The following is a 15305-nucleotide window of genomic DNA, read 5'->3' on the forward strand; positions in this document are numbered from 1 at the left end:
GCCCAGTAGTGTGAGGAGGAAAGAGAAACATGAAAAGTTGATAGAGGGAGGACGAAGGCCAAGTGATGGCATCAGCTCACATGGCTTTCTGGCAGGTGAACTAGAGGGCATCAGGCGAGGCAAGATGCAGCAGTAGCAACAGGAGAGATAGCAGTGACAAGGACAACGTCAGTAGTCCTGTGAGAGTATAGTACGGATGGCGGTGTCATATAACTAAAGAGACAGAGAAAAATAGGTAGTACACAGTAATAGCAACACGAGAAGCAGTGCCATCAACATCTGCAAGAGCAGGACCAGTGGTGGTGTGGTGGTACCAGAGCAGGCACGACCAGCAGCAGGGGTGGGATGGGATGGCGTGGCACAGTAATGCCAGTACATCTGTGAGAGTAATGACCGGATGACCAGCACCTGACGCCTGACTCGCGTGATGTGTGTCGCCTCTACAGATGTTCAGAAAGGTGAGGGAGAGAGGTGGTGGGTGAGGGTGTGTGTGGTCTAGTTATGTCCGTAAGGTGCTAGCATGATAGTATGAGTGCAGGGAAAGTGAGATGAGATGCGAGACTGGGACAACATGAGTGGGGTGTGGGAGGTGAGGACACGTGTAGCGCCGGGCGTGCTAGCACTGTCGGGGGTAGCAGTGTGACCCCTACGAGCTAACACTGACGGATGTAGCAGTGTGACCACACTAGAGGATCCATACAACAGTTTACATCACCCTCTCTTACATGGAAAAGCTGCCACGGTCTTATACTCCCGTACATAAACATTGGTAAAAGGTCTCACTAAGATCATTATCATACACTGTAAATACATATTCCTCCACCAACTATGTAAAATAAAGACTACAGTTCTTACCTTCGTTTCCTGGGGTGCTGGACACGTCCTGGGTCAGACTCTGCGTCGGCCGCTCGACTGCAGGTCTGGGCTGAGGACTATGAGGACCTTTACATGCTTCCACACTCTCGTTATTACTGTTGTCACACATTTCCTTACACATGACCATAGTTTTACAGGGTTCCATCGGTACATACTCAAAATCACTGTCAGCGTCTGACCACGAGTACGTGGACTCGTCACCGTCGTGGGGGCGCACGTCCCAGGGGCCGACAGAGGAACGGTCGTCTGAGGACTTGGACGTATTGCGGGACACGCCCCCCACAGAGCCCGAATGATCCGACGTCCGACACTCCGTCCGGTCTAGACTGGCTGATACCTGACTCTCCGAAGTTTTGGACGAATGTGAGTCACTACGTTCCAGCGGACCTCTCGTCCTGGGACTAGACCTACTGGTGTGTGCAGTATGGTGACCAGACGACTGGGAGGCTGGTGCTGATCCCTCAAGAGACTCGCCCGAGGAGTGAGACGGTGCAGTATCACTCCGCAGTGTCCTGTGCATCAGTTTTTCAATCTTGTCCTTTGCGTTCTTGAAGCGCTTCAAAGAAGACGTGATTGTGCCTTTGATGTCTTTAGGCTGTTTTTCGGAGGAGCTAAAACTAAATTTCCTTCTCAATTTCCTCAGCTTTTTCTGTCTCTTCGATAACATCTTCCCGTCTATTTTGTCTCCCTTAATATGGGGCTCAAACAACTCGAAATTGAGGTTGTCCATGTCAGTGTCGTGCTCAGTCTCTGAGAAGGCTTCGAAGTCGGCGTCAGAGACGAGATCTTCATCCGAGAAGTTTTCAATAGCCTCTTGTTCTTCCAGGTCATCCAGGTTGATCATGGCTGGGAAAGTCATTTCACTAAACTCGTAATTGCTGCAAGGCACGATTTCATTCTTACTGTTTCGTGTTTCCACACTCTTGGCTGACGTAATGTTCGCCTCTTGTGTATCGTCTGCGTCATTTGGAGGCGCAGTGTCAAGAACCTTGGCTTCCTCCGCATCCTCCAGATTTGGGAGAGACTCTGAGTTCGGAGGTGGCGAATGGGAGCCAGCCTCCGCCGTTACTTCACTTGAAATCCTCTGATTCTGGCCGTCTTCCGAACCCTGGACGCAGCACTGATCCTCACTCGTTTTCTCCTCGTCTACACTTGGACACGAGGCATCATAATGTGTCCCGCTGAACTCAAGGGCCTCCTTACTGGCATCTCCAGCATCAGTATCGACATCCATCGAAGTGTCAGCATCAACGTTCAAGTTGCCCGACCCAGTGGGAGAGAAGCTGCCGGTTGACAACACTGACTCGCTACTGTCAAACGCCACTGCGATGGAGGTGGAGTCTTCCTCTTCTTTGGAGTTTGAGGACTCTGACTCCAGCGCTTGAACCTCAGCCTCGATCTCCGCCTCCAATTTTTCAAGATCTCGAACCAGGTCACGTCGAAATTCCACTTCATCGCTCACGTCCTCTGCAAGAGGCTCCGTGATCCTCAAGTTAGCAACAGATTCTGCTTTACATTCTATTCCTTCGTTCAGTGTTTGCCTGCTTCCTCCACTCCTGTGCAATGTTTTCAAACGTGTGTAAGGTGAGGCGCCTCGACCGACATGACATCTTAGGTTTCGCCTTGATACGCTTGGGCTCAAAATGTATAGATTTCCGATTTTCTTTCATGTCTTTTGGAGAAGTAGTGTGATTGTGAGCGTGACCACAGTCATGGTCACCTATGTAATCCTTCCGTCTCAAAGGACATGAGGACGGACATATCAGCGGCAAATCAAGTTTCAGGTTTGTCCGAGACGCAGGCGGGTTCTTCAGAATTTCTGCTCTCTTTATAAGGAATTCTGGGGTGTCACAGTCAAAGTTGGACTCCCAGCTCCTTAGTCCTGCTAGCGAGGGTATAAGATCACACGTGGTGTGGGCCAAGTCCTGTTGTGCCCCACGAGGCCATACCGGGGGAGGGAGACTGAGGCGCTTCCCATCAAGCGTGGTGTTGTGACACGTTTCTTTTGTTGATGGTCCAAGATAACTTGAAGTATGATCTTCCTCAAAGGATTCCGGCTTGCTGAGGTCTACGTCAGAGACTGATTTAGTCTCCTCCTTAATCTTCGATAGACAGGAGATCCCTGAACTGTGTGAAAGCTTCCGTCCTCGTTCAGCCCCGACTCAGACACAGATCCGGCTAATGAACTTACGCCTGAACTCTGTGTCGAGGCTGCACTGGCACTGGACATCTTGCGTAATTCACCTGTCTCGCCTGAAGCTGTGGCAGAGACGGTTCTGTATTCAGAGAGTCCCAGCTGACCTTTAATGCTTCGCTTGCGTCCTGGGAACCACTCCCAGTCATCTGACACGGAGGAAACACCCGAGGAACACGAGAACTTTCTTGTACTGTGTTCGGACAACGATGATACCCCTGACGAAGTGGACAGTCTCCTGTCCCACACGTCTCCTGGGGATATGTCAGTGGCGTCGTCGTCGGGAGTTGTAACTGTCGAACTGATAGACGTTTTACGACTCCCAAAAGACTCACACGTGGAGCCTTTCGAATCTTTCCTGGGGAAAACAGGTCTCGGAGCTCCATAGTGGGGTGTCTTGAATCTACACTCACCCTCAAGACTGTACCTAGGCTTCACCGCACAACTGTCAGTGCTGCAGGATGCCTCCAGGTCAGTTAGAATTTCGTCACCCATGTCTGAAGTTGTGGATGACTGGCGAGAAACTACACAACCGAGATGTCCAACTTTCTCATCCATATTATGAGCGTTTTTGTCATCACATTCTAACACTTGAGCACAATCAGTCTGACATCCTTCACAAGTCGATGATAAGATTAGGTTACTCTCACTGGGTGGATCACTCATTTCGCATTCTACGTTCTCTCTAACCACACTATCACTCTCCTCGCTGGGAGGAGCACAACACTCGCCTTCACCACCACCCGACTTGTTACTCCAGGGGTCGGCAACCAACTGCTTTAACACGTCACTGTTCATATTGATAACAGGACCGAGAGTAAGTTCACTTTCACCTTTCTTTACATGGCTGCTGGCAGCTGCTGGTGCAGGTGTGGAGGAGTGTGGGTGGAGAGGTTGGTCCGAGCCGCGGCCGGCACTGACGGCAACTGACCCACTCACGATAACCTCATCACAGGTGAGCCTGGCAGAGTCAGTAACGCCCGCCAGGTGAGCACTGGTGCCTCCTGAGCCACTCTCACTGGCACTGGTCGATGGTAGGCTACCACTCATAATCCGCTCGGCTATGAACGTGGCCAGGGCCTCAAGGTCAGGGGTGCCCCGGTCCTCGACACTGAAACTGAAAGTGCAAGTGGCGAGAGCTGCGGCGGCTGCGGCAGCGGTGTGGGCATCCAGGAGAGGGTCAGCAGCCGTGCCGCTTGCTTCACCGCCAGCACCCGAGCGACTGTCACAGGTGACCTCATTTTCACATATATAACGTGGATTTGCGTAATTTCCCGCTGGGCGTGAACCGTGTCTCTGGGTGGACATTACCGCACTCACATCCAGCGACTGTCCCTGGGGCCGGCTGTCACTCCCTGTAGCCACCACGCACACCTGCATGGGATCAGACGCCAGTCTTTTATTCCGTTCACTGAAAAAACACAGCGTCTCCCTCGAACATGCTGGCGTGGCTATATCATCATCTATACACTGAAGGGTTTCAGAAGACTCTCCATTCTCACTGGACGGAGAAGATACGGAAGAAGAGTTAGCAGTGGCTGCTGAAGGCGGGTTAGTGAGTTCCGGGGTTAGTAATGTGCTTGTTGAGTTACCACCATGATGATCTTCGTGGTAACCATCGTCATCACTGTCACAGAAAACGGTGTCAATGATGGTCTCAAACTCCTGGCCAGACTGTGAGGGTTCCTCGTGTATAGGGAGGAGGAGACAGTCCGGGCCAGCGACTCTTGTTTGTTTGTTACCCAGGACAGAACCCGCGTGAGACTCGCGAGCACTGCCCTTACCTAATCCTAAAAAAGGCTTGACAATAACGTTGTGGGGTGGGCCGTCCAGGAAACCATCCTTCTCATCCGGTGTCTCCAGCATGTCCGGCGTCCGTGGAGAACTCTCGTCCGTTGTAGACTCTATGACCGGACTGAGTCCAGAGCTAGAGGTCGTATCCGGCTCTCCGATGTCCGCCAGATTACCATCGTCGTACGAGTCCTGGTCGTTGGAATTGTTAGTGTCTGATTTCTGATCGGACGAAGAACTACCCACGGATGATATCATCGAGGAACTCCCTGACGGGAAGCTGAAGTTGCCCTTCCCACCGGTGGAATCCAGCACCAGAAAGAACTCGTCGATATCAGAGTCGTCGTCAGGAGGCGGCGACTCACTCTCCCAGTTGGAGACAAAGTGACGAAGGATGAGTCGTGACTCCTGGTACTCAGCGGGATGATCATTGGAGTCTGTCGAATGTAATATTTCTTCCTCGGTTACTTCAGACGAACTCTGGCCATCTTTACTTTCCTCCGATGAACTTATCATGTCTTCTTTAACTTCGGTGTTTAAGTCGCTCTCCTTTTCATCAATCTTTTTCTTTGACCTCTCGAAGTGTGGAGCCTTAAGCTTGCTCCCGAGGCAGATGAAGAATGTCGTGGCCTTTGCAGCAGGTTTGAGAGTAGCTTGAACGAGTTTGGTTGAAGTAAGGAGCGTTTGCGAGTTGTCCTGAGTGGCCCTGAGGAAGGCAACGTCTCTTTGCCTCGGGTTCATCAGGTCACTCTCCTCATAAATGTCTTTTGTTGGATCTTCAGAAGATTCCTGCGTAGTGTCTGCCACGTCCTCTGTTGTTGTCGTCGAACTCGTCTCGTCCGTCCTGTCACTGACAATAGAAGTATTCCTATCACTGTCTACTGACGTGCTCATGTCAACTTGGACTTCGGCCGAAGTCTTGTTCTTTTGATTAACTAAGTCTTGAGGTTCCTCCTCCTCCTCCTCCTGTATCTTACCTTCTTGGAGACTCTCAGACTCAGGGCTGCTGGTACTTGTCGTGGACTTTCGGCGTTCGAAGAAATTCCTGAGCTCACTCACAAGACGCGGTCGAACGTCTTCTAAAGAGTCTTTATAACAGAAACTCTTACGGTTCTCGACTGGTAACTGAGGGGAGATGGGCGACATCGGACTCTGAGGCAGGTCTTCCAGGGAGTCAGCGCTCAGCACGCTCGCTTTCCGTACTGAGTCCCCTTCTTTATCCAAGGAGTCTTGAGGCTGAGGTGGATGACCCTTCTGGGAGTAATTGGGGTACAGGTAGTTGGGTTGGTAAGTGTCTCTGGGTGGATACGAGGCAGGTGCTGGGTACACGTCTCTCACCTGGCGATCATAAATCGCTCTCCCCATGTTATCCTCCACCGCAGGATAAGTCTCCCGTTGATGATATATTATGTTAGGCGGATACTCGCTCTCGGAGGCAAAGTTCCCACTTCTGTTTGGGTAATTTCTGCCTACAGGTAAGTATGGACGATCTCCTGCTGAGTATTCGTGGCGCTGCTGCGGACTGACGTAAGGAGATTGATGCTGGAAGTTAGGGTTAACGTACGTCGGCATGGGTCCGTAGCCTTGGCCTGGAACCTCGTGATGCTGCTGGTAATTCTGGTATGGATCGGGGTAGTTGGGCGGGTACCGGTGATGGACGTTTGGCTGAGGTGAGTGTTCGTGCATTAAGTTCTCCAGCGAATCGTGAAGGTGCGCTGCGTCCTCCTCACTCAAGCACCGCTCTAAGCTGAAGTAGCCTCCCTCAGTGTGGCCTGGCTGATCGTGGGGTCCTACTACACGCTGGGCAGGGTCTGGCGAGGGCGTAAGTGTGTGTGCGTGGCTATCCAGAGAATCGAGTCCCTCGTCCTCCTCCGCCGGCAAGGCTGGCTCATTGCAGGATGAGGCCTGACGCATATATATGTCCAGGTCCTGGAAGGTAACGCCAGAGAGAGCCCTGTAGACGCTTCGCTGAGGCTGGCGCCCACGCACACCGCCCACCACCAAAACCGCCCGCGTCGGGTAGTTACCGCTCTCCACCTCCCCAACACCACCACCTCCCCACGTGAACTCCCGGGTGGCATCCATGGCTATAAGTACATCTCTTGTGTGTCTCCGTCCTGGACACTCGCTGCCAACACACTTATGCTTCCTATACGTCCAACCGTCCCAGCTGGCTCAGTGGTCCACACGTGGTGGCCGGGCAGGCTGTCATACACGTCAAGACCAACACGACTCCACAGCCACAAACCTGCCAGCTGCAGGTGTGTCACTCTACAGGCTTCTGCTTAACCACACTCACTAGATGGTCCAGGCGGCTGCTAGTGTCAACAATTTTGGCCTCCTGGCAACACCACAACACTGAGGATCACAAGTTTTATTCCTTTTTCAAATTCTCTTAATTTTTCGGGTATCTCAAATCGTCCACAAGTATATGATGTTTACTTTCACTTTCAGCGGTTGAGAGAGAGAGAGAGATACGTGTTCTGGTACAGTACCACCTGTAACAGTGTGTCACACCAATTATTCATCACGCTATCCAGTGATGCGACATATGTAGGTCACAGGGACTACCCCCCTGTACTCTGCCTAATATGATACACTATATATGGCTCTAACCTCGACCTGGTGTACGATTTCATAATGATCAATAAATCCTTTTGAGTCGTTATCAATGCCATTATCATGAATTACTATTATCATTATCATTATCATTAATCGTTACATAACCCCTGGACATTTCCTGTAGGAGCATCTGTAACTCGAAGGCTGCTCTTTGGAGTGAGCAGTTCTTGGACGAGACTATATTCCCAAGATACAACCTAAGACGACTCCTCACTCGCTGCGTTAAACCACGAGAAGGAGGAGGCTGGCAACGCCTTTCAATGTGGAAATCACGTCACCATATTAACTTCCCCGGTGAGACAATGGTTACATATACTACATTCATCTCAGGAATCAGGTTAATGACTGAATATTTCCTCTGAGTCTCTCAGGGTTGAGCAACACGAGCCTCCCCACCCAACTCCAGACCTAGCAGAGGAAAGAGCGTCTGACTACACTTAGTGACACACACAACTCCCTCCCTTCCTCCCTCGACATATGGAGGCGCCAGGCACTCCTCACTAGTCCACCCACGTGATCAAGAGGTCAGTCCGACTCTATGACCACGTGCGGGTAAGGCTATTTCTCCCTGACACACAGGGTTATCTGCGTCGGAACCAGAGAGTTGCGACGCCACCTCTACTCAACATACCAGTAAATGTGTTTACTCTCAGACTCGTGAATCTTGTGATCTTACATGGTATCATCAGTTGCCTGGAGGTGCCTACCATGGCCCAGCACATTGTAATACACCTGCAGTACTGTCGCCTCAGATGGGCACATTGTGACACACCTTCAGTACCTCAGTAAATTAATGCAACAAAGTTTTTCCCTCACGAGAATCGGTTGGATGATAATATTCCCAGTATATACACAAAGCTGAACTATGCATTAATACAAACACAAGTGCAAAGTACCCGAGCAGAGGGTCCCTCCTTCCCGCAGAGTGTGGTTATTTCCCTAAGCTACTGTACCAGTTTAACGTGAGTGAGTGAACATAGAGACGGTGGACCACCAGACCTAGTAGACTCAACCAGCTGTCACCACCTCACCCGTGACCAGCTGCCCATACAGACTGGACCCCGCACAAGGACTACCTTGTCCCTAATCCTACACCACTGGACCACATGACCCCTTTAGCAACAGGCCTGGCCTCCCTTACCTTACCCTCCCACCAGGTGGCCAGCAGCTCAAGACCTCACGTCACCTGCCTTATGACACTAGATCGTCGAGAAAGTAGGTCCAGGGAGGCCCCACGGCTCTACACACCAAACATCTTTTTTCGGGGTAGAATTCCGTGGAGGTCAACCCGCGTTGTGTGGTTATGAATGGTGTCCACTGCTGGGCTCCCCCTTCCCTCCCGCCCATGGTACTGTGTGAGGCAGCGGCCGTCTCCCTCCAACATACCCACCCACCCCCACACCCCCACGCCTGCTATGGAACAAGTTCCTTTCACTTATACCAAGACCCGTTGCTTTTCAGAGGCTTGGTGTATGCAGTTGTGTCTTCCCAATATGGTGGTGCGGGATCCTCGTGGCCAGGGGAGAGCCAGTCTCTGCGGGTCACACGCCGCAGAGACTCAACCCCACGTACGGCCGCGCACTACTGCAGTAGACGGAGGACACGTGGAACACCTGTGGACGGTACGACCGCGTACTACTGCAGTAGACGGAGGACACGTGGAACACCTGTGGACGGTACTTCCGCGCACTACTGCAGTAGACGGAGGACACGTGGAACACCTGTGGACGGTACGACCGCGCACTACTGCAGTAGACGGGCGACACGTGGAACACCTGTGGACGGAAGACAAGACAACAGGTGCGTCGGTCCAACACCTTCAGCGCAGGAATGACAGAACTGACGCACTCGCTCCCGTCGAATGTTCTGTCGCCCCCACACTCCCGACGAGGTACTGAGCCTCAGGATTACTCTTACGTGACGATCGCTCCCCCATCTCGGAGCAGAGCGGTGTGAGGAATATCCTGCTGGCGAGTGAGAGTGACTCGATCACAGACAAAGTCTCTACGTCAGTCCCCTCTTGAGAACCCCGAGGACCACCAGCTATTGACTGCAGGTTACGTCGGCTCCCACGTGGAGAGCCAGCAGCAGCAGCAGCAGCAGTGTGAAGTATTAATGAGCCAGCTATAACACCTGCAGGCGGTGCCTCTGACATGACCATCACTCTAGCCTACCAGTTTTTGTACGCGCTACTTTTATCAACGATAGTCGGCACGTCTTCCGATATGTTACTTATGTAACTACGATATACGAGTAGTGCGTTGTAGTGATGTGCTTATAGACCAGGAATGTGTACTATAGATCTGAGCTTATGTGGTCCTAACAAGAGTACAACTGGATGTTATCTTAGACCTAAACTACATTTACACGATACAATGCCAGAAAATTCTGCTGGTACGTTATATATATATATATATATATATATATATATATATATATATATATATATATATATATATATATATATATATATATATGCACCAATCAATCTCCCGCCTTAGCGAGACAGCGTCGGGAGGGGAACAAACGAAAATGGTCTCATTTGCATACAACGACACTCTTGAAGTGATGAATGATGCTTCGAACCAGAGCCTACCATGCACCGTAAAAATCCCTTTGACTAGAACAACATTCAATTTGAATGTTCCACATGCCCAAGTTCAGTGCAAAGACAGCACGTCGTCCCTGTATACCATATCCATCCAATTCATTTTATCCCGTGCCCTGTGCGCGCCTTTCATTCTCCAGTATGTTCAGGCCCCAATACCTCGTCTATCTCCTTGGTCTCCTCGCCACCCTCCCTTCCACCTTCCCTCCATTTCCGTTACACAGTTCCTCATAATCAATCTTTCTCTGCTCATCCTCTCCATATGTTCCATCCACTTAAACACGTCCTGGTCAGCTCTCTTAATCACACAACACTTCTCAACACACTTCTCTCACACTGTACGATCAATCTGCCTCACAACAAGTACTGTCCTCACGTATTTCATTTCCAACACGTCCCACCTCTACCGCTCTCTTGCAGTAAGGACCCGAGACTCCCGTCCATACCAGACTGCCGGGATTAATATACCTTCCAACACACCCATATTTGCCCATACAGATTGACATCTCTTTCCACACACTCCTCAGTGCAACCAGGACCTTAGCCTCATTCACACACCCTGTGATTCACCTGAGCAACAATGGTTCTATATCCCTTGTTCTGTCCACTCCTTGGTACGTAAAGCATTCCACTCCCTCCAGATCATCTCCATTCATACACTCGATGTGTGATCAAAAAGTTCGAAGACTTAACCATTTATTTTAAAGAATACTTTACGTACAACATTATTAGAGGCAATCCCCTTCAAAGCAATCTCTCTCTGATGATATGCAAGTGTTTGGAAGCAACGCTGGAAGTCTTCAACTCTGAACTGATCGAGTTCTACTGTAACATTATCATGGAACGTCATGAAAACGTCTACCTTTCAGCGTCATGGTGTGAGGTCCGGTGAACACGGAGGGTGTGGTACAACATGGTGTGAGGTCAGGTGAACACGGGAGGTGTGGTACAACATGGTGTGAGGTCAGGTGAACACGGGAGGTGTGGTACAACATGGTGTGAGGTCAGGTGAACACGGAGAGTGTGGTACAACATGGTGTGAGGTCAGGTGAACACGGGAGGTGTGGTACAACATGGTGTGAGGTCAGGTGATCACGGAGGGTGTGGTACAACATGGTGTGAGGTCAGGTGAACACGGGAGGTGTGGTACAATATGGTGTGAGGTCAGGTGATCACGGAGGGTGTGGTACAACATGGTGTGAGGTCAGGTGAACACGGGAGGTGTGGTACAACATGGTGTGAGGTCAGGTGAACACGGAGGGTGTGGTACAACATGGTGTGAGGTCAGGTGATCACGGAGAGTGTGGTACAACACGGTGTGAGGTCAGGTGATCACGGAGGGTGTGGTACAACATGGTGTGAGGTCAGGTGAACACGGGAGGTGTGGTATAATATGGTGTGAGGTCAGGTGAACACGGAGGGTGTGGTACAACATGGTGTGAGGTCAGGTGAACACGGGAGGTGTGGTACAATATGGTGTGAGGTCAGGTGAACACGGAGGGTGTGGTACAACATGGTGTGAGGTCAGGTGATCACGGAGGGTGTGGTACAACATGGTGTGAGGTCAGGTGAACACGGGAGGTGTGGTACAACATGTTGTGAGGTCAGGTGAACACGGAGGGTGTGGTACAACATGGTGTGAGGTCAGGTGAACACGGGAGGTGTGGTACAACATGGTGTGAGGTCAGGTGATCACGGAGGGTGTGGTACAACATGGTGTGAGGTCAGGTGATCACGGAGGGTGTGGTACAATATGATATGAGGTCAGGTGAACACGGAGGGTGTGGTACAACATGGTGTGAGGTCAGGTGAACACGGAGGGTGTGGTACAATATGATATGAGGTCAGGTGAACACGGAGGGTGTGGTACAACATGGTTTGAGGTCAGGCGAACACGGGAGGTGTGGTACAACATGGTGTGAGGTCAGGTGAACACGGGAGGTGTGGTACAACATGGTGTGAGGTCAGGTGAACACGGGAGGTGTGGTACAACATGGTGTGAGGTCAGGTGAACACGGAGGGTGTGGTACAACATGGTGTGAGGTCAGGTGAACACGGGAGGTGTGGTACAATATGGTGTGAGGTCAGTTGAACACGGAGGGTGTGGTACAACATGGTGTGAGGTCAGGTGAACACGGAGGGTGTGGTACAACATGGTGTGAGGTCAGGTGAACACGGAGGGTGTGGTACAACATGGTGTAAGGTCAGGTGAACACGGGAGGTGTGGTACAACATGGTGTGAGGTCAGGTGAACACGGGAGGTGTGGTACAATATGGTGTGAGGTCAGATGAACACGGGAGGTGTGGCACAACAGGAATGATTTCTTTTCGGCCGGAATTTTTTGAATGGAGAGAGGAGTGTGTGGAGGAACGTGGTCATGGTGTAAAACTGTCCACCACTACCATACAGCTGGTGGTGGGTTCTACTAACACTATCCACTTAATCCAATCAGAACCTCTCTATAAAAGGCCTGGTTTATCTCCCACGTTTACAGATCGACGTACCACACTACCACCAAAGTGCTACTTGTAATAGACAAAGTCTCATGGTCCCCATGGCCTGCCCTGTACCTCACACCTCCCCAGCACTTACAGTACCCTCCCTCAACGTGGGTAAAAGTTCAGTTCAAATCTAACAGGAGATTGCCCACAGGGGCGTGTCACATTCCTCTTATGTACACCCCAGCAGTTCTCTCTCTTTTCTGCGTCATCTTACTTTTTCAGCTGGGTTAAAAGTTACCCTTTCTCTACCTCACATGGGCCACACACCACCCTTCTCTACCTCACATAGGCCACACACTACCCTTCTCTACCTCACATGGGCCACACACCACCCTTCTCTACCTCACATGGGCCACACACTACCCTTCTCTACCTCACATAGGCCACACACTACCCTTCTCTACCTCACATGGGCCACACACTACCCTTCTCTACCTCACATAGGCCACACACTACCCTTCTCTACCTCACCTGGGCCACACACCACCCTTCTCTACCTCACCTGGGCCACACACTACCCTTCTCTACCTCACATGGGCCACATACTACCCTTCTCTACCTCACCTGGGCCAACACTACCTTTATCTAGCTCCCTTGGGCCACTTCCCACCTGGACCATACGGCAACCCTCCCCTTACCATCAGTACCTCACCAGGGCCACTCGCAACTCTCCCCTACTTCACCTGGGCTTCTCGCAAACCTACCCTACCTCGCCTGAGTCACTCACAACCCTCCCCTACCTCACCAGAACCACTCGTAACCCTCTCCTAACTCACCTGAGCCACTCGCAACCCTCCCATCATAGTATTCAACAAGATTATACATAAAGTAAAAAAAGAGACAAACGCACCATTCATGAGGATATGAGACTCCAGCATGACATATATAAGGGCCAGACGTGGTCACTGCCAACCTTCCCCTACCCCATATCTACCCCCGGCCATGGAAGTGACGGCCACTCTCCCAGTATGGTAAGGGCAGCCAGCCTTGACAACGTTTTCACCCAGCAGCTTAGTAATTTAAGGTTGATGCAAGCCACGAGCGATGGATGGTGACACGCAACACCCGGGACCCGTCCGCCACCCCGGGTGTAGTCCTCTCCACACACCCAGGGTGTAGGGCCACATTCTAGTGGCGCGCGCGCGCGCGCACACACACACACACACACACACACACACACACACACACACACACACGCGCGCGCCGCGCGCGCGAGCACGCACGTGGCTTTAATTGACTTGGACGATGATTCAATTGCGGCCGAGTTTTGTTATCCAACACCATTTGCAGTAGTTACAGTCCGGTGCGTGCGTGATGGGGGTCTAACGTGGACTGTCCACAAGGAAGGTGTAGGATTTCGTAATATACTGACATCTCGACACTTAACTCATACATTTAACACTGACGATAGAAAGACATATCTTAATTTCTGTCTTTTACGTCACTCTGGATTCAAAAGATTAATCTTGAGAGAAAACGGACCAAACACATATGTTAATGCGATACTAAACCATGATAATAGTGACGAGTTCCCCTTCACTAGTGGGCTGGTCAGACAGAGAGGCCATGGGTGGCTCTACTGTAGGTTAATGAGCGACAGGATCGGCCAGTACCCCAGGGGGAGAGGCTACCCTGGGTGCTGGTCTGTGGCGGTGAGGGCCACAACCAACTGATGCAGGTGACACGCCGGAGACAACAGGTCAACCAATGCTCATCTTCAGGAGAGGGTCAACATCTCACCATCACCATAGAGTGGGTCACAGCTGAGGACTGGGTAATGTCTTGTCGTCATAGACCGAGTGAACATTACTGTGAACATGTGACAACAATACAATGACGACATCAATACTGCTGTTCAAAAGGATCGCAACAGCTTTCGGGAGAGTCAGTGTTTACATCCATGAAAAACAGAAGAGATCTGAATAGAAATATTCCCCATCACAGTTACGTCCGACAATGGTTACCATCAGAAGCTCCTGACGACAAGATAATTAATCCAAGGAAGAAGTGTGTTGCCAAGACTGGCAGTCAGTCTCCAGCACAACCTTCCTTAACACAGGTCTGGCTGGAGACGCTGCAGTACAGGGCCGAGCTGTGTGACAAATGACGACTACAAGGGAACACTCAAGCATTAGCTATACACCAACATGTGGACGACCTGATCCTGAGAGTACGTTACTGGCCACAGTGTCATCATGATGGCCTTGGGGTGTACTGCCAGGGCCATGTACGGGTGTCCGTGTGGCCACGGATCACACACGCCTCTCCTCCGCCTCCATCTCTCACGACAGATAAAGTGCCACAAGTATCACGGGTGTAGCATGACGGTGCCTACACCAGCAGCACCAGAGGTTGCTCACACAAGACAACCTTCACTTGGTCAACAGTACGCAAGTTTTACTCTCCTACATAGACAATGATGACCACATGAGCAGTAATGCGTCTTGCCTCCCCTCAGCTCACGAGGTGTTACCACTGTGGATGAAGGTATACAGGAACGTGTGAAGGTACCATGTCCTCCTGGGTCAACATTTCAACATGTCTCCAGTTTATACCAGATCTCTGGTACCAGAGGCAGCGTCTGGATACTGGACGATGATGCCACTCTGGCTCAGCGCCATAATGAGGAGATAAAACCCGGGTTCCCCTGCCGCAGAGTTAGTGTGTCGGCCAGGGCCAGGCCGGCAACACCCACACATACCGGGTACGAGG

General features: G+C 51.2%; 1 protein-coding gene across 1 annotated transcript in view; it reads right to left on the reverse strand.

Moving 5' to 3' along the window:
• LOC139755969 (uncharacterized) overlaps positions 1-2110 on the reverse strand; it is an 85818-nt gene extending 83708 nt beyond the window's left edge. The window contains exon 1 of the mRNA XM_071674816.1: positions 856-2110. Within this exon, the coding sequence (XP_071530917.1) occupies positions 856-2110 (1255 nt within the window). The remainder of the gene's footprint in view (positions 1-855) is intronic.
• Between the last annotated feature and the right edge of the window lie 13195 nt (positions 2111-15305).

This window comes from Panulirus ornatus, chromosome 20, assembly GCF_036320965.1.
Source record: "Panulirus ornatus isolate Po-2019 chromosome 20, ASM3632096v1, whole genome shotgun sequence".
NCBI classification, from domain to species: domain Eukaryota; kingdom Metazoa; phylum Arthropoda; class Malacostraca; order Decapoda; family Palinuridae; genus Panulirus; species Panulirus ornatus.